Raw genomic sequence first — 23,715 nt, forward strand, 5'->3', positions numbered from 1 at the left:
TTGGCAGAAGTGCCTGGATGGCCCTGGGTGGTGTGCACCTCCTATGTGTGTGCCTGTGGTGTGTGTGGCGTGTTTGCATGCACAAAAGGTGTTATGGTACAGAACGGAAAGAGTCACGTCAACAGATACTCTTGTCTTTTTTTCACCCCACTCTCTTCTCTACCACCACCTGTCATGATTTTCCCATCAGATGCTGTAAGTTTTGACTCTTCTATTCCTCAAGATAAGAAAACACCAATTGCTTTCCTATTAGTACATTATTCAAAATTAATAAATTTCAGTCACTGGATTTTCTTAAAGAAACTTTATTAATCAATCAAGCATGAAAACCACTAAAGAAAAACAGAAACAGAAATTGTTTGCCCATCAGCAGAGATATCTGTCAGCTTTTATTTTTGTTTACTCTCACATGACCAGTGTCTGTAACAGTGTCACACACAAATTAAAGCATTAAAACCCTTGAGTGAAAGAAGGAATAAATGAATTATGCATTTTTCTCTCTGTTAACTTTGGTTGTTATATAGATTATCTTGATGTTAAATGTTTAAGTAGATTTTATTATTATGGTTCACATTTCAGATTATTCAAGAGGGCAAGTCAAAGTATTAAAATGCCAGGGGAACTTAGATTTGAGAAGGCTGACTTCTATTGCTTTGCAAGTTAAACAAGATTGATAAACACTGTTTTTGTGACTTCTATACAGAAAATAAGTATTTACATCTTTCTAGATAGTTTTCAGGAACAGCTTTTTAGGTTGTTAATCCTCAATGAACACAGAGATCTGAAGTCATATTTTCTACAGCATATCCAGTATCCCAACAGTCTCCTCACTGCCCCCGTGACTTCCTTATTTCGCAGGCTATAGATAAATGGGTTCAGTAGAGGTGTGATAATTGTGTAAAATACTGCCACCACCTTGTCCTGTGAAGGGGAATGCAAGGAGTGTGGCCTCGTGTAGGTAAAGAGAGCGGTCGCATAGAACAGGCTTGCCACAATCAGGTGGGAGGAACAAGTGGAAACAGCTTTTGCCTGTCCTTTTCCCGAACTCATCTGGAATACCACAATAAGCACACGAGCATAGGAAGCCAGAATGGCCAGGAATGGTAGCAGCAGAATAGTAAGTCCACTCAGGAGGACTGTATACTCATAATGGGAGGTGTCCCGACACACCAATGACAGTAGAGCTGGAACTTCACAGAAAAAGTGGTTTATGAGCCGAGACCTACAGAATGGAAGTTGAAACACATGCAATGTATGTATGATAGCGCTGACAGAACTACTGGCCCATGTACATGCAACCACGAGGCAGCAGATATTCTTGCTCATAAGTACCGGATAATGTAAAGGGTGACAGATAGCTATGTAGCGATCATAAGACATAAAACCAAGGAGAAGGGCTTCAGTTCCACCAAGAGCCAAGAACACATACGTTTGAATCTCACAGCCCATAAATGTAATGGTCTTACTCTGTGAGAGGAAGTTGACCACCATGTTGGGCACAGTGGTGGAGATGTACATGAGGTCAATGATGGAGAGCTGACTGAGCAGAAAGTACATTGGAGTGTGGAGTCTGGTGTCCAACCAAATGAGGTGGATCAGCATGATATTTCCTGTCAGAGCAACTGTAAAGAGGGTGGCAATGACAACAAAGAGAAGAGAGTTTATCTGGCCGTATTGGAAAAGACCAACAAGTAGAAAATCTGTCCCAAAACTTTGATTTCCTGTTTTCATGGCTGAAATCAAAATATCAAAGGAGATGACATCTGAAACGTTCATGTAATAATGTTGGCTGCCTTTAAGAGAAAGCAAAATGACAATATTAAACACAGTTGAATTTTCTGGATGCTCTTTGGATGAATACATCTCTCTCCTATTCAATACATGGAGTTCATCCACAGAAAAATTTCCATTTTATAAATGATGATATGAAAATAAGGATGTTTACAAACCGCAGAATAACATATAAAGTGAAAATAACATAGAGTATTTAGATGATTTGTTTGAACAAGTTATATTTCTCCTTTATAAGTATTATAAGTTCACTCTCTGACTCAATTTTCTTATATATGTGACATGACAGAATTAGTCAAATATATAATTTCAAGGACTCCTCATTTCTCTTTTGATTACATTGGTCATAAATAAGGAATATATAAATATAAATACTTTATAAATGTAGTGACATTTATATGAAAGTGCCATTACAGACCTTATTATTTAATTAGTATTTCTTTCTTTCTGTGAATGTAGACACAATTTTATAAACTTGGGGGAAAAGGTAAACCAAACATTAGGAAGAGCTTGAGAATGAATCATGGAAATACAAAAATATTTATTGGTCTTAATACCAAAATATACACGTCATTATTCTCAAATACCATGTAAAGAATGGGCAATTCACCACCAGGACTTAATTTTTATTACTCCTTCTTCCTGACAAACAGCCTAGCTTATACACACTACCATAGCAAATAATGTCTTATTAACTACACGTCCCATGTTCTAAAAGTATTTAGTGAAATTATCTGAAACAATATTAAATGCTCTCAGGATTTATGGGGCCTAAACTATGAGCACAATATAGTGATAATCTCTGGAACTCATATTACATTTAGGCTGAAAAGCTTGACTATGTTTGAAAAATTAAAAACAATACAAAAAGTTGCTGAAAGTATTATGTATAAGTTCATTTTAAAAGTTAGAATTATACAAAACTAGCAATATTCAATAATCTTTCTTTTTGTACTGGTCTAAAATATTGTCACATAGCTAATTATAATTACTCAATGATATTTAAATAATATTTTAATAATATACTAAAAGACATTTTAAAGCATGTATACAATAGAAAATATGGAAAGTCATGGAATTGTTAGAATAAATATCATCAGATGGTAATTCTTAGTAAACAAATTCATAAAAATTCAACCAAAACTTTAAGATTATGTATTTCAGAGATGACATAATTATTTTAATAAAACCTAGGAAGAAGACATCTAACCTAAAACAAGAGTGAAAATTGTTTACCAAAAGCTAACGGGAAGGAAATACAACAATAAGATTGTATAGAGGTAAATGTATAAAATACTGGGTATAATAGAGTATGATAGAGAAAGAATATGATAGCTATAACAAAATTTATGTAATAGAATAAATTACTATACAAAATATAGTAATATATCTCATATATTATCAATCATTTGTGCAGGATAGGGAAATTGCTTAAGAAAATGAGCAAAAGTTTTGGAATTATTGGAATGATCATTTCATCATACGACGATCATTTTTCAAACTTATTAGTGTTTACTTCTCAAAAAATTGTATGGAGAAAAATATAGATTTTAACAAGAACGCACAGAAAATTCTTAGGGCGATAAAGTGAATTATTTACTGTTTTAAATATAAAGGTTCCAATCAATTGGGGGGGATGGGGAAAGGACCTGACTGAATAACCTGGAAAAAGAAACAAAGAGGTGATTAATAAAACAAGATAGAAGGTTTAAGATAGGGTAATTACCTATCTAAGCCTAAATCAATGTCATGCAAACAAAGCAACCTTATTAAGGTAATTTTTAAAAAGTCAAGAATGTAGTTCACTGTACACTAGTACATTTTTGGTAACACATGGTAGTTTTTTAAAATTATTTTTTATTAATTATCTTTTCCATACATTTTGGACTAACAGTTTTATTATTGGCAATTTGGCTTAATATATGAAATGCATCTTTGGTACAAACATGATAAAGATGGTATTTTTCTAAGAACCATTTAGAATTATGAACACATGGTAAAAAAAGTTTTGAAATGATTCATCTGATGACATGTCACATATTCAAAATTAGCTATGAAAACTAGACAAATAGAGATTTTACACACAAACATAAACACATACACACACAAATAAACAATGTCTATTGATCATAATTCAGTCTCCAACAGCAATTGATCCACATGTTTCCATCCATTTTGCCAGTGCTGAACCTTTGCCTCATTATGATGCCACTACTTTAGGTTGTCAAGGGTGGACGGTTATTCTTTGAACATAGCTGGCTGAGTAGAAGACAAGTTATTTCTCCTTTATAGCACTTGTCAATTTCCATTCCAAAGACTGTTCTTTGTATATGATTTTCTCTAATGATCAGAGCTTTTGTAGATTTTGCCGGTATTTTAAATTTCCCATCACTTTCTTCTCTTTCCATGCCACTAATAAACTGCAGGAACCAATTGATTGTTGTGTACCATCCAGAAAAACTTACACTATAACCATGAAGTGGTAGCCAGTATAAATGTGCTAGAGACATCATTATCAGAAAGTAGGGTTTTCTGATGGACACATTTTTTATTTGGAATCTCACTTTGCCAGTTATAGGCTCGTGATTTTAGTCTGCTTACATTCTGAGACTTTGCTGTGCTTTCTCAAAAACTGGGATTACAATCCCCACCTTGAAAGAAAAACACATTTACATATGATGTTTATTTAGGAAAATGGGTGGGCCAGAGTTAACACTAATAAACATTTATATGATTTTTATCTGCTTTCACTATGAATTCTAAATTTCTGGGCAGTTTGCTCACACTACTTCTCTCCTCCCATCCTTTTCTTTTCTTTTTCTTTCCTTCTGTCTTTTCTCCTCCTCTCCTCCATTTCTCTCTCTTCATTTTTTCTTCTTTCCTCCTTCTCTTCCTCTTTGCATTCCATTGTGTCTTCAAAAGTGCTAGATTTAATTTCAAAGTTTTTTTTTTTCCTAGTAATTTTCCTTTTGGTAACCAAATTAGTCTGTATTAAAATGGAGATGGTCCCTAAATTTCCTGCCTGACATAGTGTGAAAGGAAACTAAGATAATAACAAAAGTTTAAAATGTCACTTATTCATTTATCTATTGAATACCTGTGCCATATATTTTACTTAGCACATTAAATAATAAGTGTTAAATATTGATGCTAGTATTTTGGTGTTAATATTTAAAAATATAATAGAGACACTATAAAATGAAGGTTAGGATTTCAAAAAGATTGAGTTTCAAAAGTAGGACACAGGACGGTGCAGTAGCTCAACCCTATAATCCCAAGCAGTTTGGGAGGCTGAGGCAGGTGGATCACCTGAGGTCAGGAGTTTGAGACCAGCCTGGCCAACATGGTGAAACCCTGTCCCTACTAAAAATAAAAATAAAAAATAAAAAATAAAATAGCCAGCTGTGGTGGCAGCTACTCAGGAGGCTGAGGCAGCTTGAACCCAGGAGGTGTAGGTTGCAATGAGCCAAGATCACGCCACTGCATTCCACCCTGGGCAACAGGAGAAAGACTTTGTCTCAAAAAAAAAAAAAAAAAGTAGAATATAGATAATCAATCAAAATGTAAAACATGTTAAAAGAAGGAACTTAGATTGCTTTCACAAAGAAGTTTAAAACAGAATAATGTAAATTTGATTAGACAATAACTTGGCATTGAGGTAACTTTCGATAACTACTTGTTCCACAAGTTCTAGACAATGATTAGTCACGTTCATGATTTGTCTTTTCTAGACACCTTATCCATCTTAGGGTGATAAGATTCTATTACCTTATCACTACTTGGAGGAAATTTCCCATATGTAATGAAAATGTAAGAAGCTGAAAAATTAGGTAAAAATTAGAAATAAGTTTTAATTTTATCTTCGATTGATATTAATGCAATTAAAATTCAATTAAAATGATTATTTCCATAGCCCTTTGTAGATATAGTCAGGTTAGAAAGATGACTTGTCCGTGGAACAGAATCATCATTATCTGCAAGATCGTACAAATAGAAGATTCTCTAACACCTTGGCCAGTGGTATGTCTCTGAAATTTAGGCAGTGAGATGTTCTATAGAAATTTAAATATTGAGATGCTCCAAACATGTGCATTTGAAATTATGAGTTCAGAATCATCCATTTGTTATAGCTACTTACCCCTCCTGGTGATTAATTCTTTCCGGAAAAAGACGAGGAAACTTATCAAACACAGTTTCGTCTCCCTTCACTGGGAGCCAAACATAAGCGGAATGATTAAAATGACAAAATCTGTCGTTAAATAAGGAATATCTTCCATGTTTAAGCACTTGAATATGACACTAGAAAATAAATACAAAACAAAGTAACTTAAATCCAACAATATATAAACATGGGGATTTTATTTTCCTTTGGTAATTGCATCATTTGGAATCCTCTCAAGTAGGATGTTCATTATAGAGAAAGGATTCCGGTGGGGGAAATGCCTAATTGGAGACTACTGTGGAAGGCTTCTAATTCCCTTACCATGCTTACTTTCCCCAGAGAAAGAATTACATGGGTTTAACATGACTTGGGTAAACCATGATATAATGGAATATGTTTACAGAGATCCACACAGTTATTTGCAAAATCTTTAGATATCGAATGAATTATTTGGTGAGAAAGGCTAAACAGCCTTAAAGTTTGTCTAAAATACAAAGGTAGAATGCAATTAGGTTGATTAAAACTGTAAATAAAAGTTATCAAAAATTCCTTAGTGGGATCATTACACAGATAATGATAAACATCAGCAAAGCCAGGTGCAGTGGAGTGGGCCTGTAATCCCAGCTACTCAGGAGGTTGAGGAAGGAGGACCACTTGGGTACAGGAGTTTGACCCCATCTTGGACAACATAGTGAAACACAACATTAAAAAAAAAAAATTCAATAGAGGGAGGGCTGAGCAAGATGATGAAATAGAAAGCTCCAACAACAATTCCCCTGCAAGGACACCAAGTCAACAACTCTCTACACACAAAACAACACCTTTCTAAGAATGAGAAATCAGGTGAGCACTCACAGCACCTGGTTTCATATCACTGAACGAGGCCCTGAAGGGATTAAAAACAGTCCTGAATCGTGGACATCAGCCCTCCCCACCCGCCATCAGCGTGGCACGATGCGGATATCATCTCTGGGTGCTGGGGGAAGGAGAATACACCAATTGTGAGGCAATGAACTCACTCCTGTCCCGTTAGAGCAAAAAGGAAAACTGGACAAAACTCAACTGACACCTGCCCACAGAGGGAGCATTTAAAGCAGTCCTTGTTAGAGGGGAAGCAATCCCAGTGGTCTAAACTTGAGTGTCTGCCAACCTCCCCACCAAGGACTACAGCACTCTGCGTCTCAAGCAAACTTGAAAGGCCATCAAGGCCATAAGGACAGCAATTCGTAGGTGAGTCCTGGTGCAGAACTAGGTCCAAAGACAGCAGACTGAGGGGCATGTGATGTACTGAGACAACAGCTGGGACGGCGAAGCGAGCGCTGACATCACCCCTTCCCCTAACCTCAGGCTGCTCAGCTCAAAGCTCTGAAAGAAACTCCTTCCTTCTGCTTGAGGAGAAGAGAGGGAAGATTTGGGAGGATTTTGTCTTGTGTCTAGAATACCAACCAAGCCACAGCAGGATAGAAGACAGGTCAGAGTTATGAGGCCCCCATTCCAGGCCCTACCTCCCAGATGACATTTCTAGACACACCCTGGGCCAGAAAGGAACCCGTTGCCTTCAAAGGAAGGACCCAGTTCTGGGAACATTCAGCACCTATTAACTAAAGAGCCCCTGGGCCCTGAATAATGAGCAGCAATACCCAGATACCACATCGAGGGTGTGAGGGTTAACACTGAATATCACCTTGATTGTGTTGAAGGATGCAAAGCATTGTTCCTGGGTGTGTCTGTGAGGGTGTTACAAAAGACTAACATTGAGTCGGTGGATTGGGAGAGGCAGACCCAGCCTCAGTCTGGGTGGGCATCATCTAAGCAGCTGCCAGCATGGCTAGGATCAAAGCAGGCCAAGGAACACGGAAGGACTAGACTGGCCCAAGTCTTCCGGCCTCCGTCTGTCTCCCCGGCTGGATGCTTCCTGCCCTCAAATACTGGACTCCAAGTTTCTCAGCTTTTGGGCTCTTGGACCTACACCAGTGGTTTCCCAGGCGTTCTATAGCCAAACAAGCAGACGACAGGCGCAGGCCACCGCGCGAGGAGAGCAGAACTTGGCTTCCCAGCCTCCTTTCTTCAGCCCCTACCACCAGGTCCCAGGGCCAGAGCCACCCAGTGAGCAGTGCAGTGTGAAGGAAGGCAGGAGCCTGCAGGGGAGCCGACGTGGTGCCCAGCTGCCAGAAGGCTGATTTGACCCAGGCTCTTTGTATGTTGGAAAGTTACAAAGTGCATCTTATTGTTTCTAAAAAATAAAAAAATTAACTAATTCTCAATAGAAATATTATCTTCTTTGAAAAAAAATTTTAGGATGAATTTCTAGAAGTTTGTAAAATACAATACTATATGCATAAATGAAATTAGACAATTTTTATAATCTTATCTGATATTATAGAGTTGCTTCTAACATATGAGTAATTCAGTTTTAACACAAATTATATATGTATATAGGTATATATATAAAACTTTACTAAACAAAGGTGTTGACAAACCAGGCAAAGAATAATGGAGATTTCATGTGGAATTTGTGGATTTTTCATAAATGATAGTTAGCAATATAATTTTACAAAGTTTTATAAAAATAGACATTATATGGATTTGTGTTTGTTATACAGTGCATGAGGGATTGTATTTTTAAAGACATTCTTATAAAGTCTTACAATTTTAGTGTTAGGAAGTAGGACGCCTTGGGTAATTTTTACTTCCTGTAACTGTTGCATGATTATAATTGGTACCACAGAAGGAACAATACATTTCTAGAGGTATATGTTTACAACACAAACACAGGTTATAATTTATTATTAACAAGGTTTCTGAAATATTCACTTCTTATATGTGCAAGATAGAAGCATTGGTTTCTTTCTAGAAAATCTATCATGAGTATCCTTCAGGTATTTAATGTAGAAATAGAATGCACGTTCAGGAATTTTCCTATTCATTTTTTATGCAGAAACTTACTTTTGAGCATATTTTTTATCACCACCAGAACATCTTTATTCCTAAAGCTGTAGATTAAGGGGTTGAGTGTGGGTGTGAGGATCGTATAGAATATTGCCAGGAACTTATCCTGACCTGGAGTGTGGTATGATTTAGGTCTCATATATGTAAAAATAAAGGGCCCATAGTACATCATGACCACAATCATGTGGAAGGAACAAGTGGAAAATGACTTTTTTCTTGCCTCTGATGATTTCATCTGGAGGACAGTAAGAATAATTTGGCCATAAGAAGCAGAGATCAAGAAGGCAGGGATCACCAGGAATAACACAGCACTTACATAAACCCCTCGTTCATAGTTTGTTGTGTCTGCACAGGACAACTTCAACATGGCAGGGACTTCACAGAAAAAGTGATCGATTGCCCTAGAGCCGCAGAAGGGAAACTGCAGTGCGTAAGCTGTGTGGACTGTGGAGTTGAAAACCCCAATGAGCCAGGAGCCTCCAGCCATGAGAGTGCTGGCATACTCCTTCATTAGAGTCGGATAGCGCAGTGGGTGACAGATGGCCACATAGCGATCATAGGACATTGCAGCCAGGAGAAGGCACTCACCACCCAGGAGGGTGAGGGACAGAAACACCTGGACCCCACAACCTGCAAGTGAAATAGTTCTGCTGCCTGACAGGAAGTCAGTGACCATTTTGGGAACGATGTTGGAAACATGCAAGATATCCATAAAGGAGAGATGGCTGAGCAGAAAATACATTGGAGTGTGAAGTCTGGACTCACTGCAAATGAGGAGGATCATGAGTGTATTTCCTGTTACACTCATAATGAAAATGACGAATATAAATAAGAAGAAAACCAGACTTGTTGGGGAAGAAGAGAACAGTCCCAAAATATGAAATCGCTGTGCAAAGTGTGATTCTGATGACCCATCATGAAATTCACTTTTTTTTAAACTAAAAAAAAATAATAAAGAAATAATAAAGAAAGAAAAAAAACTAGTGTAAAACTTAAACCTTATAATAACGTATCTGCAAAATAAAATGAGAGTTAGTGATGCATGCTTTGTAATGAAAACATGTTCAACATCACTAATCGTAAGGGAAATACAAATCAAAACCACAATGACACATCATCTTACTATTATCAAAAAAGACAAAATAATAACAAATGCTGGTGAGGGGGTAGAGAAAGAGAAGTCTTATACATTCTTGATGGGAATGTAAATTAGTATAGCTATTATAAATCATATTATAGGTCTGTCATAGGATCCAGCAATTCCACTACAGGGCATATATCAAAAGGAAAGGAAACTGACCCACTTAAGAGACATCTGCACCTCAATGTTTAGTGCAGCACTATTCAAAATATCCAAGATAGGGAATCAAACTACGTGTTCACCAACCAGTGAACAGATAAAGAAAATGTGGTCTATATACACAACGTAATACTATTCAGTCATTTAAAAAAAAATGAAATCTTGTCATTTGTGGCAACAGGATGAGCTTGGATGACATTATGTTAAGTTATATAAACCAGCCACAGAAAGATAAATACTCCATGTTCTCATTCACATACAGAAGGTAAAAAATCCGATCTAATAGAAGTAGAGAGTAGGATACTGGTTACTAGTGGCTGGGAAACATGGGGGGATAAGGAGCAGAGAGGGAAGTTGCTCAATGAGGACAAAATTATAACTATATTGGAGGAATAATATTAAATTTGCTTTATTGAATATATTTGTAAAAATCAGAACTACCAGAGGCATATTTTAAAGTCCTTTTCAAATTCACTTTAGTACATCATGTATGTATGCAGATTACCTTAGAATGTTATGCATTTGGTGGTCAGAATTTATAGCAGAAATATATTGATGAGAAAGAATCATTGCAGAGGGCAAATGAGTCAATCTGGGAATACAAAAACTAGTACAGTGGGGTCTGTGATAATCATTTGCTACCAATAAAACATCTATTAGATTTTATATTGAGGGAATCTTCACTATAATTCCAACATGTTTCACTCCAAATATTTAGCACCTGATTTTAGAGGACAGAAACACCAAATATTACATTAAAATAACAATTCAGTTAATTACTTGCCTCAAATTTCTCCCCACATACATACATTTCAATCCAAATACTAGGTTATTCTTTCTGGAACAAGAGTTTTGAGTTTGCAGACATTCTGCTAGGTCAAAATCTTTTTAATTACAAGAAAAATTGTAAAATGTGGTACGTTTAGTTTACATTTCAGGTGAAACTGAAGTATTTATATTTGCACAAATTGAGCTACCTTGCATCTTTTTCATAACTTGGGTTCTTTCTTGCACATAAACACTCTTCCCCAGCACTTCTAAAAGCTTCCATTTCCTCCGTTCTCCCAAGATTTTACATGGAAATCATCCCTCCATGGAGACTTTCCTGTTCTCTTAAAGAGGATGACTTTCGAGAGGTGGTGCCCAACATGGCCAAATAGTAACAGCTCCAGCCTCCAGCTCCCAGCGTGAGCGACACAAAAGACAGGTGATTTCTGCATTTTCAACTGAGGTACCAGGTTCATCTCACTGGGGCACGTCAGACAGTTGATGCTGGTCCACAGGTGCAGCCCGACCAACGAGAGCTGAAGCAGGGCGAGGCATTGCCTCACCTGGGAAGGGCAAGGGGGAAGGGAATTCCTTTTCCTAGCCAAGGGAAAATGAGACACAAAACACCTGGAAAATCAGGTAACTCCCACCCTAATACTGCACTTTACCAAGGGTCTTAGCAAACGGCACACCGGGTGATTATATCCCATGCCTGGCCTGGGGGGTCCAATGCCCACGGAGCCTCCCTCATTGCTAGCACAGCAATCTGAGATCTAACTGCAAGGCAGCAGTGAGGATGGAGGAGAGGTGCCCGCCATTGCTGAGGCTTAAGTAGATAAAGCCACCAGGAAGCTCGAATTGGGTAGAGCCCAAGCAGCTCAAAGAGGCCTGCCTGCCTCTGTAGACTTCACCTCTGGGGACAGGGCATAGCTAAACAAAAAGCAGCAGAAACCTTGGCAGATGTAAAAGTCCCTGTCTGACAGCTTTGAAGAGAACAGTGGTTCTCCCAGCATGGAGGTTGAGATCTGAGAATGGACAGACTGCCTGCTCAAGTGGGTCCCTGACCTCTGAGTAGCCTAACTGGGAGACATCCCGAACTAGGTGGAGACTGACACATCACACCTCACACAGCTGGGTACACCTTGAGACGAAGCTTCCAGGGCAAGAATAAGACAGCAACACTCACTGTTCAGCAATATTCTATCTTCAGAAGCCTCCGCTGCTGATACCCAGGCAAACAGGGTCTGGAGTGGACCTCAAGCAAACTCCAACAGACGTACAGCTGAGGGTCCTGACTGTTAGAACAAAACTAACAAATAGAAAGGACACCCATATCAAAACCCTGTCAGTACATCACCATCATCAAAGACCAAAGGCAGATAAAACCACAAAGATGGGGAAAAAGCAGTGCAGAAAAGCTGGAAATTCAAAAAATCCGAGTGCACCTCCCCCTCCAAAGGAACGCAGCTCATCGCCAGCAATGGAACAAAGCTGGAAGGAGAATGACTTTGATGAGTTGAGAGAAGAAGGCTTCAGTCGATCAAACTTCTCAGATCTAAAGGATGAACTACGTAACCAGCTCAAAGAAACCAAAACCCTTGAAAAAAGAATGGATGAACAGATAACTAGAATAATCAATGTAGAGAAGACCTTAAAAGAACTGATAGAGATGAAAACCATGACACGACAACTACGTGAACAATGCACAAGCTTCAGTAACCGACTTGATCAACTGGAAGAAAGAGTATCAATGATTGAAGATCAAATGAATGAAACGAAGTGAGAAGAGAAATGTAGAGAAAAAAGAGTAAAAAGAAATGAACAAAGCCTCCAAGAAATATGGGATTATGTGAAAAGACCAAATCTACATCTGATTGGTGTGCCTGAAAGTGACGGGGAAAATGGAACCAAGTTGGAAAACACTCTGCAAGATATCATCCAGGAGAACTTCCCCAACCTAGTAGGGCAGACCAACATTCAAATTCAGGAAATACAGAGAATGCCACAAAGATACTCCTCAAGAAGAGCAACTCCAAGACACATAATTGTCAGATTCACCAAAGTTGAAATGAAGGAAAAAATGTTAAGGGCAGCCAGAATGAAAGGTTGGGTTACCCACAAAGGGAAGCCCATCAGACTAACAGCAGATCTCTCGGAGGACACTCTCCAAGCCAGAAGAGAGTAGGGGCCAATATTCAACATTCTTAAAGAAAAGACTTTTCAACCCAGAATTTCATATCCAGCCAAACTAAGTTTCATAAGTGAAGGAGAAATAAAATCCTTTACAGAGAAGCAAATGCTTAGAGATTTTGACACCACCAGGCCTGCCCTACAAGAGCTCCTGAAGGAAGCACTAAACATGGAAAGGAGCAACTGGTATCACCACTGCAAAAATATGCCCAAATGTAAAGTCCATCGATGATAGGAAGAAACTGCATCAACTAACGAGCAAAATAACCAGCTAATATTATAATGACAGGATCAAGTTCACACATAACAATATTAACCTTAAATGTAAATGGAGTAAATGGTCCAATTAAAAGACACAGACTGGCAAACTGGATAAAGAGTCAAGACCCATCAGTTTACTGTATTCAGGAGACCCATCTCACATGCAGAGACACACATAGGCTCAAAATAAAGGGATGGAGGAGGATCTACAAAGCAAATGGAAAACAAAAAAAGCAGGGGTTACAATCCTAGTCTCTGATAAAACAGACATTAAACCATCAAACATCAAAAGAGACAAAGAAGGTCATTACATAATGGTAAAGGGATCAATTCATCAGGAAGAGCTAACTATCCTAAATATATATGCACCCAATACAGAAGCACCCAGATTCATAAAGCAACTCCTTAGAGACTTACAAAGAGATTTAGACTCCCATACAATAATAATGGGAGACTTTAACACCCCACTGTCAACATTAGACAGATCAATGAGACAGAAAGTTAACAAGGATATCCAGGAATTGAACTCAACTCTGCACCAAGCAGACCCAATAGACATCTACAGAGCTCTCCACCCCAAATAAACAGAATATACATTCTTCTCAGCACCACATCACACTTATTCCAAAATTGACCACATAATTGGAAGTAAAGCACTCTTCAGCAAATGTAAAAGAACAGAAATTATAACAAACTGTCTCTCAGACCACAGTGCAATCAAACTAGAACTCAGGACTAAGAAACTCAATCAAAACCGCTCAACTATGTGGAAACTGAAAAACCTGCTCCTGAATGACTGCTGGTTACATAACAAAATGAAGGCAGAAATAAGATGTTCTTTGAAATAAATGAGAACAAAGATACAACATACCAGAATCTCTGGGACACATTTAAAACAGTGTGTAGAGGGAAATTTATAGGACTAAATGCCAACAAGAGAAAGCAGGAAAGATCTAAAATTGACACCTTAACATCACAATTAAAAGAACTAGAGAAGCAAGAGCAAACACATTCAAAAGCTAGCAGAAGGCAAGAAATAACTTAGATCAGAGCAGAACTGAAGGAGATAGAGACACAAAAAACCCTCCAAAAAAATCAATGAATCCAGGAGCTGGTTTTTTAAAAAGATCAACAAAATTCACAGACCGCTAGCAAGACTAATAAAGAAGAAAGAGAGAAGAATCAAATAGATGCAATAAAAAATGATAAAGGGGATATCACCACTGACCCCACAGAAATACAAACTACCATCAGAGAATACTATAAACACCTCTATGCAAAAAAACTAGAAAACCTAGAAGAAATGGATAATTTCCTGGACACTGACACTCTCCCACAACTAAACCAGGAAGAAGTTGAATCCCTGAATAGACCAATAGCAGGCTCTGAAATTGAGGCAATAATTAATAGCCTACCAACCAAAAAAAGGCCAGAACCAGAGGGATTCACAATCGAATTCTACCAGAGGTACAAGAAGGAGCTGGTACCATTCCTTCTGAAACTATTCCAATCAATAGAAAAAGAGGGAATCCTCCCTAACTCATTTTATGAGGCCAACATCATCCTGATACCAAAGCCTGGGCAGAGACACAACAAAAAAGGAGAATTTTAGACCAATATCCCTGATGAACATGATGCAAAAATCCTCAATAAAATACTGGCAAACCGAATCCAGCAGCACATCAAAAAGCTTATCCACCACGATCAAGTTGGCTTCATCCCTGGGATGCAAGGCTGGTTCCACATACGCAAATCAATAAACGTAATCCAGCATATAAACAGAACCAAAGACAAAAACCACATGATTATCTCAATAGAAGCAGAAAGGCCTTTGACAAAATTCAACAGACCTCCATGCTAACAACTCTCAATAAATTCGGTATTGATGGAACGTATCTCAAATAATAAGAACTATTTATGACAAACCCGCAGCCAATATCATACTGAATGGGCAAATACTGGAAGCATTCCTTTTGAAAACTGGCAAGAGACAGGGATGCCCTCTCTCACCACTCCTATTCAACATAGTGTTGCAAGTTTTGGCTAGGGCAATCAGGCAAGAGAAAGAAATCAAGGCTATTCAGTTAGGAAAAGAAGAAGTCAAATTGTCCCTGTTTGCAGATGACATGATTGTATATTTAGAAAACCCCACTGTCTCAGCCCAAAATCTCCTTAAGCTGATAAGCAAGTTCAGCAAAGTCTCAGGATACAAAATTAATGTGCAAAAATCACAAGCATTCCTATACACCAGTAACAGACAAACAGAGAGCCAAATCATGAATGAACTTCCATTCACAATTGCTTCAAAGAGAATAAAATACCTAGGAATCCAACTTACAAGGGATGTAAAGGACCTCTTCAAGGAGAACTACAAATCACTGCTCAGTGAAATAAAAGAGGACACAAACAAATGGAAGAACATACTATGCTCATGGATACGAAGAGTCAATATCATGAAAATGACCATACTGCCCAAGGTAATTTATACATTCAATGCCATCCCCATCAAGCTACCAATGAGTTTCTCACAGAATTGGAAAAAACTGCTTTAATGTTCATATGGAACCAAAAAAGAGCCTGCATTGCCAACACAATCCTAAGTCAAAAGAAAAAGCTGGAGGCATCATGCTAGCTGACTTCAAACTATACTACAAGGCTACAGTAACCAAAACAGCATGGTACTTGTACCAAAACAGAGATATAGACCAATGGAACAGAACAGAGTCCTCAGAAATAATACCACACATCTACAGCCATCTGATCTTTGACAAACCTGACAAAAACAAGAAATGGGGAAAGGATTCCCTATTTAATAAACGCTGCTGGGAAAACTGGCTAGCCATAAGTAGAAAGCTGAAACTGGATCCTTTCCTTACTCCTTATACGAAAATTAATTCAAGATGCATTAGAGACTTAAATGTTAGACCTAATACCATAAAAACCCTAGAAGAAAACCTAGGTAATACCATTCAGGACATAGGCATGGGCAAAGACTTCACGTCTAAAACACCAAAAGGAACAGCAACAAAAGCCAAAATTGACAAATGGGATCTAATTAAGCTAAAGAGCTTCTGCACAGCAAAAGAAACTACCATCAGAGTGAACAGGCAACCTACAGAATGGAAGAAAATTTTTGCAATCTACTCATCTGACAAAGGGCTAATATCCAGAACCTACAAAGAACTCAAACAAATTTACAAGAGAAAAACAAACAACCCCATCAAAAAGTGGGCAAAGGATATGAACAGACATTTCTCAAAAGAAGACATTCATACAGCCTACAGACACATGAAAAAATGCTCATCATCACTGGCCATCAGAGAAATGCAAATCAAAACCACAATGAGATACCATCTCACACCAGTTAGAATGGCGATCATTAAAAAGTCAGGAAACAACAGGTGCTGGAGAGGATGTGGAGAAATAGCAACACTTTTACACTGTTGGTGGGATTGTAAACTAGTTCAACCATTATGGAAAACAGTATGGCGATTCCTCAAGGATCTAGAACTAGAAGTACCATATGACCCAGCCATTCTATTACTGGGTATATACCCAAAGGATTATAAGTCACGCGGCTAAAAAGACACATGCACATGTATGTTTATTGCGGCACTATTCACAATAGCAAAGATTTGGAATCAACCCAAATGTCCATCAGTGACAGATTGGATTAAGAAAATGTGGCACATATACACCATGGAATACTATGCAGCCATAAAAAAGGATGAGTTTGTGTCCTTTGTAGGGACATGGATGCAGCTGGAAACCATCATTCTTAGCAAACTATCACAAGAACAGAAAACCAAACACCGCATGTTCTCACTCATAGGTGGGAACTGAACAATGAGATCACTTGGACTCTGGAAGGGGAACATCACACACCGGGGCCTATTATGGGGAGGGGGAAGGGGGGAGGGGTTGCATTGGGAGTTATACCTGATGTAAATGACGAGTTGATGGGTGCTGACGAGTTGATGGGTGCAGCACACCAACATGGCACAAGTATACATATGTAACAAATCTGCACGTTATGCACGTGTACCCTAGAACTTAAAGTATAATAATTTAAAAAAAAAAAAAAGAAACTTGGGTCTCTTCTTTGTTCTCCAGGGTACTTCCCAAGGAAGTGTTTCTGGGCTGCAGTCCAGAAACATTGGCCCAAATTAACTTTCTGCATTAATTTTGCCTCAATGTCATTCTTTAAGTCAACAAGAATGGTCAAGGCAGTCACTAATCTTAGACTCACCTGGCAGCCACAGGAACAATATTTTCCCAGCTATAATGTAACCGACAGAGTGATGCTTCATGTAATTCTGGTGCATTAAATAAGGTCCCATGTCTAACAAGGAAAGCTGCTGGACATCAATGGAAATACATCCTATACTCAAATTACAATGTCCCATGACCTAAACACTTCCAGTCCCAGGTTCACAGGACCCTAATAGTAGCTATTCTCTTCCATTGTCTAACAACATGCCAGGTTTCCATTTTTGGAAATAAAATCATTATTGTAGTAACTACGATAAAACAATCTTTATAATACTCTCAGCTGTGGTCTATGCAAGAAAGTATCAAAATGTCTGCCTTCAAAACAACTCCAGGATGCCACACATAAACTTAGACCCAAGTCAGCCTGTTCAGGGCTTGGTATTGGACACACCTCATGGGATCCTGCTGACACATTTCTTCCCTTGGATTTAAACCTGGATTAAGCAAAGGAATTCAGAAAGTACTCCAAAAGGCTTTTCCAATTTCCAGGGCATGCTGGGGATCCCCTAAGGCCTGGGTACATCAGGACAGTTGGTCACCCACTTGGGGATGTGACAGCACCTGATGAATTATTCTATCTCCACTGCCTCACTCAGTGACTACTGCATAGAAGACTCTCAATACATTAATCTGATAAAATGAATCAAATAATTGTTTGGAACTAAATGAGTAGGATAGTTCTTAATGATAAACTGTGGCCAGATCAGTTACAAAGTCAATCTTTATCATACATGGCCTGGAGATTAGAAAAGTCTTTTGTAGTACTTTCTGAATCTCTTTGTTTAGTCCAATGATCCCTCTGCTCCTTTAGTTTTCTTTAGAATTCTAATCACTACACAACCTCAAACTTCATGGTTGAGTTTGTTGGTCTATTGTTTGTATAATCAACTATATTTTAATTACATATTGTAAAATCTTTTGTGTTTTAATCATCAAAGCATGCCAGTAGCTAGTAGCACTGTCATAAAACAGAAACTCATTGAACATTTTTTGAAGAAATGAATGTATCATAATGATGGTTTTTAGATGTTCTATCTGATCAGTTTTTATTTCTAAAGATCTACAAGAAGCAGAGGATGCCTGTGATCCCATCTGGCATCCATGTCCAATGCTACACTGCACCTGTCATGTTCCCGGCTTTTCACTGTGACTGTCCCTTAGGCAGCCATAAAAATGCATTTGCATTTTTCTGTGGCAGGCTCTCTTTCACAATTGTATTAATGCTACTCAAGCTTATATGGAGTAAAAGTTGAGTTTCAGTTACTACATGTAAATCATGGCAACAAACTAATAATTTTTTTTGATGTAAAAGTTGAAAAATAAATAACCCAAGATGTCTATCCAAATCAATATGCTGAGCAGGATGTGGCATCAATAGCTCCCTCAGACAGAAGATCACTCACAAAACATGACATCTCACCCCAAGCCTAAGTAGAGGAAGAAGTCACCCAGACATTGGGAATATAAGAATTGCCACAATGATAATTAATGCCACTTGGAAGACTGCATGAAGAAAAAAACAAATTGCCAGATTCGAGGTGGTGTAAAGCGAGAGAGACTATAAAAGTGTGAGCCATAAATTAAAATCCCAAGGAAAGGCCTAGGCATAAAAAGCTAGACAAACTTTCCAGAAAGGGAACATTATTTATTTTTGGACTTTTGATTTCTTTATTCTCAATTATTAACATTTAACCTGAATTTTGTTGTTTTACCTAATTAAATAGGAAGAAATACTTAAGCCATAAATCACAAATGCCCTAGTGCTCACACTTACTTTTCCTGTTGAATAGCTTTGCAGGTGCTTGACTCTGCGGTCATCTACAGTAATGAAAACCAAACCACAAGAACAGAAAGTGAACATCCTCTCTAATCTCTGTATACTTCAAACAAGTCTGAAAATTGAAGTAGGCTTGATCTTTTGCAGAAGAGCAACAATCACACAATTTAAGTTGAATAAGATATTGTACACACAGGAAGGCATTTACCAAATAACTACTAAACTAGTGGTATTGAAATGACTAGAAATTTGAAACAGCTACAAGTGTTCAAAATCTTATTCCATTACTAACAGTATTAGAGAAGGTTATTCTTTACATCTCTAAATAATATTTTAAATATTTGAAAAAATGAAGATTCTAATGCCTAAATGATGAGTCCAGCTCAGTCGAGGAGACCCTAACCCAGCAGTGCTAGAGGAATTAAAGACAAACACACAGAAATACAGTGGTGTGAAGTGGGAAATCAGGGGTCTCACAGACTTCAGAGCTGAGAGCCCTGAACAGAGATTTACCCACCTATTTATTAACAGCAAACCAGTCATTAGCATTGTTTCTATAGATATTAAATTAACTAAAAGTATCCCTTATGGGAAACGAAGGGATGGCCTTAATTAAATGAATAGGTTGGGCTAGTTAACTGCAGCAGGAACATGCCCTTAACGCATAAATCGTTCATGCTATTGTTTGTGACTTAAGAATGCCTTTAAGTGGTTTTCTGCCCTGGGCGGGCCAGGTGTTCCTTGCCCTCATTCCTGTAAACCCACAACCTTCCAGCTTGGGCATTAGGGACATTATGAACATGTTACAGTGCCGCAGAGATTTTGTTTATGGCCAGTCTTGGGGCCAGATTATGGCCAGATTTGGGGGGGCTTGCTCCCAACACCTAAATATGTAGAATTTGTTTTGTGGAAATATTATAATAAATAATGGAAAGAACAGTTGGAATAATTTGTGGCACCTTAAAGACTCCTATATATAGTATAGATAGAGAGATAATGGGTAGATATGTACATACACACACATACGTAATTTTATAATAGTTATTCATCTTTTACATTTCCATTATGATACTAGTTATTGCTTGCAGCTGTGGCAAACACAATTTTTTTAAAAAGCCTATTATGTAATCTGTGACCTTTATTATGTATAATTTATTTACATGAAGAAAAGAATATTGTATGCGAATGTCTGTGCATTTGATTTTGAGTTCTGTAGGCCTTCAAATCTGAAAACATTATTAGGAAACAGAATATTTAAATAATATTTTATAATGAACATGGATCTTATCAGACATACCAAACACTTACAGTTCAAAAGGTGATTTGACTGGTGGGCACATTTTCAGGAAAGGCACAGAAGTGCCTGTCAGGAACACGAAAGGCAGAGTATCAATGGGAGGATCAAGGTTTGTCTGGCTGGAGTAGTGTCAGCTGGGGAGGAAAGATGAGAAATTAAAGATGAAGAAGAGGGCTAGGTAATTCCGTACTTATAATTTAAGCCTATAGAAAGTTCACGAGTCACACATCCCCGCTTCTATTGTAATTATGCCCTATTAAATTAAAACACTGTGGAATGTAGGTATTCCTGTTTTCCTCAGTTCCTGTGACTTGTTGATAACTCATGCGTGATTTGGCTGGCCAGGAGTTATCTAGAAAGTAATCCTTTAGTTATTGTCTTAATCTTTGCTGCCTACAGAGTTAGACTTTGTACTGAAAGAACTCACATGTATCTATGACTTCCAGAGAGGCTTACCAGAAACAACTAGAAAGCTAACATTGCATCCGGATGTAGAAGTTGATTTAACAAAACCTGCAGTATTAGAGGAGAAACAACTTATTCTAAACAAACATTCATAAAGTCAGTTCCTTTTTGTTTTTCTGTTGTGTTTCATTTCATGTTTTCTGCTTTGCTTTTGTTTTTATTTCTCTTTCGACACAGTTACAGCAGAAAGTTTTCATGGAGAAATCACACTTCAAATGATTTCATTTTGTTGGGTCTTCTTCCGCCAAATCAAACTGGAATATTCCTCTTGTGCCTTATCATCCTCATATTCTTTCAGGCCTGGGTGGGTAACTCGGCCATGATTCACCTTATCCACATGGATCCTCGTCTCCACACACCAATGTACTTTCTTCTCAGCCAGCTCTCCCTCATGGACCTGATGTACATCTCCACCGCCATCCCCAAGATGGCGTACAACTTCCTCTCTGGCCAGAAAGGCATCTCCTTCCTGGGATGTGGTGTGCAAAGTTTCTTCTTCCTGACCATGGTGGGTTCTGAAGGCTTACTCCTGACCTCCATGGCCTACGACCGTTATGTGGCCATCTGCCACCCTCTCCATTATCCCATCCGTATGAGTAAAATGATGTGTGTGAAGATGATCCTAGGTTTTTGAACACTGGCATCCATCAACTCCTTGGCACACACAGTCTGTGCCCTCCATATTCCCTACTGCAGGTCTAGGGCCATTGATCATTTCTTCTGCGATGTCCCAGCCATGTTGCTTATTGCCTCTATGGATACTTAGGTCTATGAATATATGGTTTTTGTAAGTACAAGCTTCTTTCTCCTTTCCTTTTGTTGGTGTCACTGCTTCCTATGGCCGAGTCCTATTTGCTGTCTATCATATGCACTCAAAGTAGGGGAGAAAAAAGGCCTTCACCACCATTTCAACACATTTAACTGTTGTGATGTTTTACGACATATCTTCTGCCTACGCCTATCTTTGGCCCAGGAATCTCTGCTCACCAACCGAAGACAAGATCCTGGCAGTCTTCTACACCATCCTTACCCCCATGTTCAATCCCATTATCTATAGCCTGAGGAATAAAGAAGTCCTGAGGGCTGAGACAAGAGTATTTGGGATACTCTCTTTCATGAAAGAATAATAATGGCCTTCCCAATTCCCTTTTTTTCTTTCCTCTTTCCAAGTTGATTTGAACACCCTAGTGCAGGACTGTCCAATAGAAACATAACATAATTAAAATTTTTCTAGCAGGTACCTTCTTTTCTGGTAGGTACATTCATTTCTAGTAGGTACACTCTTTTAAAAAATTGTAAAGCTCCCACTTGAACCCCAGTTTTCTGGTCCTCCTTACTCTGCTTCATTTTCACATTTTTGTTTACCACTTTTCACTTTCTAGTATGTGAAATAATAAGCACATTGGTTGTATTTACTGTTTATTTTCATTCTATGACAGAATTTTCACTTCACAATGAGAGATCCTTGTTCTGCTCACTGGTGTAATCAACTGTATGGAACACAGCCTAGTGCATAGCAGTTGCTCAATAATGCTGGTTGAATATTTGAGTGAAATAATGAACCATGGAACTTAATTTTCTGTCTAATGCTTTTCTTAATTAGATTAAACTTACAGAAAATAAAATGTATAATTCTAAGACTTTCAAAAATAACAATTAATGAAATATTGTCACAAACTCATATGTCTGTAATTTAAAATGCTATATTTTAAATGTAAAAAATAGAAGTATCATTTAGTCAGCATCAACCATGTGTCTTTAAGGATATATTTTACATTTACCTGTTTCGGTAACTTGTAGAAATTCAATTATAATTTATTAATTCTATATATGGGGAATAGTAGGTGTTGATCTTATTTATTTATATTTTGATAGTGGTTTTTAAATGGTTACAATATAGTTATTTGTGCAACTCCTGTATGTGTAAAATTTCCCTCAACATAAATACATACATATATACATGCAAAGATTAATATGTAAATTATAAAATTTATGAATACATCAGTCCAGGTTTCTGTCTTTCAATAAACGGAATGATCATCAAAACAAATAACAAACGTTGAAAAATTATTTTCCATCTTATTAACAACTACTTAAGTTTAAATAAAATGAGCTAAGATTTTCCCTTTTGTAAAATAAATGTAAAAGTATGTCATTGACAAAATATAAATGATTTTTTATTTTAATATTTGTGAATATTGGGATTCTTCATAAATAAGAGATCCTTTAATCTTATTTTAATTCCTTTGAATAACAACAGTGGTGTGCTATAACTTTAAGAGTTAGAAAAGATAAGAACCTTAATGAGGTTTACAGATGTATTTGTAATTAGTCCTGTCTGGGTTTTTTTTAGTTTTTGAGACAGAGACTTGCTCTGTCGCCCAGGATGGAGTGCTGGGGCATGATCTCAGCTCACTGCAACCTCAGCCTCCCAGGTTCAAGCAATTCTCAAGCTTCAGCCTCCAAGTATCTGATACTACAGG

The 23,715-nt window shown here is 37.8% G+C and overlaps 3 protein-coding genes and 1 pseudogene across 5 annotated transcripts in view; 1 reads left to right on the forward strand and 3 right to left on the reverse strand.

Annotated features, from left to right (window-relative positions):
- LOC102130647 (olfactory receptor 2T33) overlaps positions 1 to 23,715 on the reverse strand; it is a 277,856-nt gene that overhangs the window by 160,917 nt on the left and 93,224 nt on the right. For all 3 annotated transcript variants that reach the window (XR_010577806.1, XR_010577864.1, XM_065519973.1), the window contains exon 2: positions 20,779 to 20,901. The gene's annotated coding sequence lies outside the window, so the exon portion shown is untranslated. The remainder of the gene's footprint in view (positions 1 to 20,778; positions 20,902 to 23,715) is intronic.
- On the reverse strand, positions 275 to 1,924 carry LOC123572888 (olfactory receptor 2AK2-like). Its single transcript, XM_045390508.3, has one exon. It carries the CDS (start codon positions 1,861 to 1,863, stop codon positions 736 to 738), a length of 1,128 nt encoding a protein of 375 aa, XP_045246443.3. The 5' UTR covers positions 1,864 to 1,924; the 3' UTR covers positions 275 to 735.
- On the reverse strand, positions 8,877 to 9,820 carry LOC107130873 (olfactory receptor 2AJ1). Its single transcript, XM_015456511.4, is given in 2 exon segments — positions 8,877 to 9,778; positions 9,781 to 9,820. Coding segments are annotated over 2 exon segments (942 nt in total).
- LOC123572829 (olfactory receptor 2L13-like) lies at positions 21,428 to 23,344 on the forward strand (annotated as a pseudogene).

The sequence above is a fragment of the Macaca fascicularis genome, chromosome 1 (genome assembly GCF_037993035.2).
Source record: "Macaca fascicularis isolate 582-1 chromosome 1, T2T-MFA8v1.1".
NCBI classification, from domain to species: Eukaryota; Metazoa; Chordata; class Mammalia; order Primates; family Cercopithecidae; genus Macaca; species Macaca fascicularis.

Excerpts from the sequence above, each read along its gene's own strand:
- LOC123572888 (XM_045390508.3), bottom strand. The coding sequence starts at position 1,863 with ATGTATTCATCCAAAGAGCATCCAGAAAATTCAACTGTGTTTAATATT.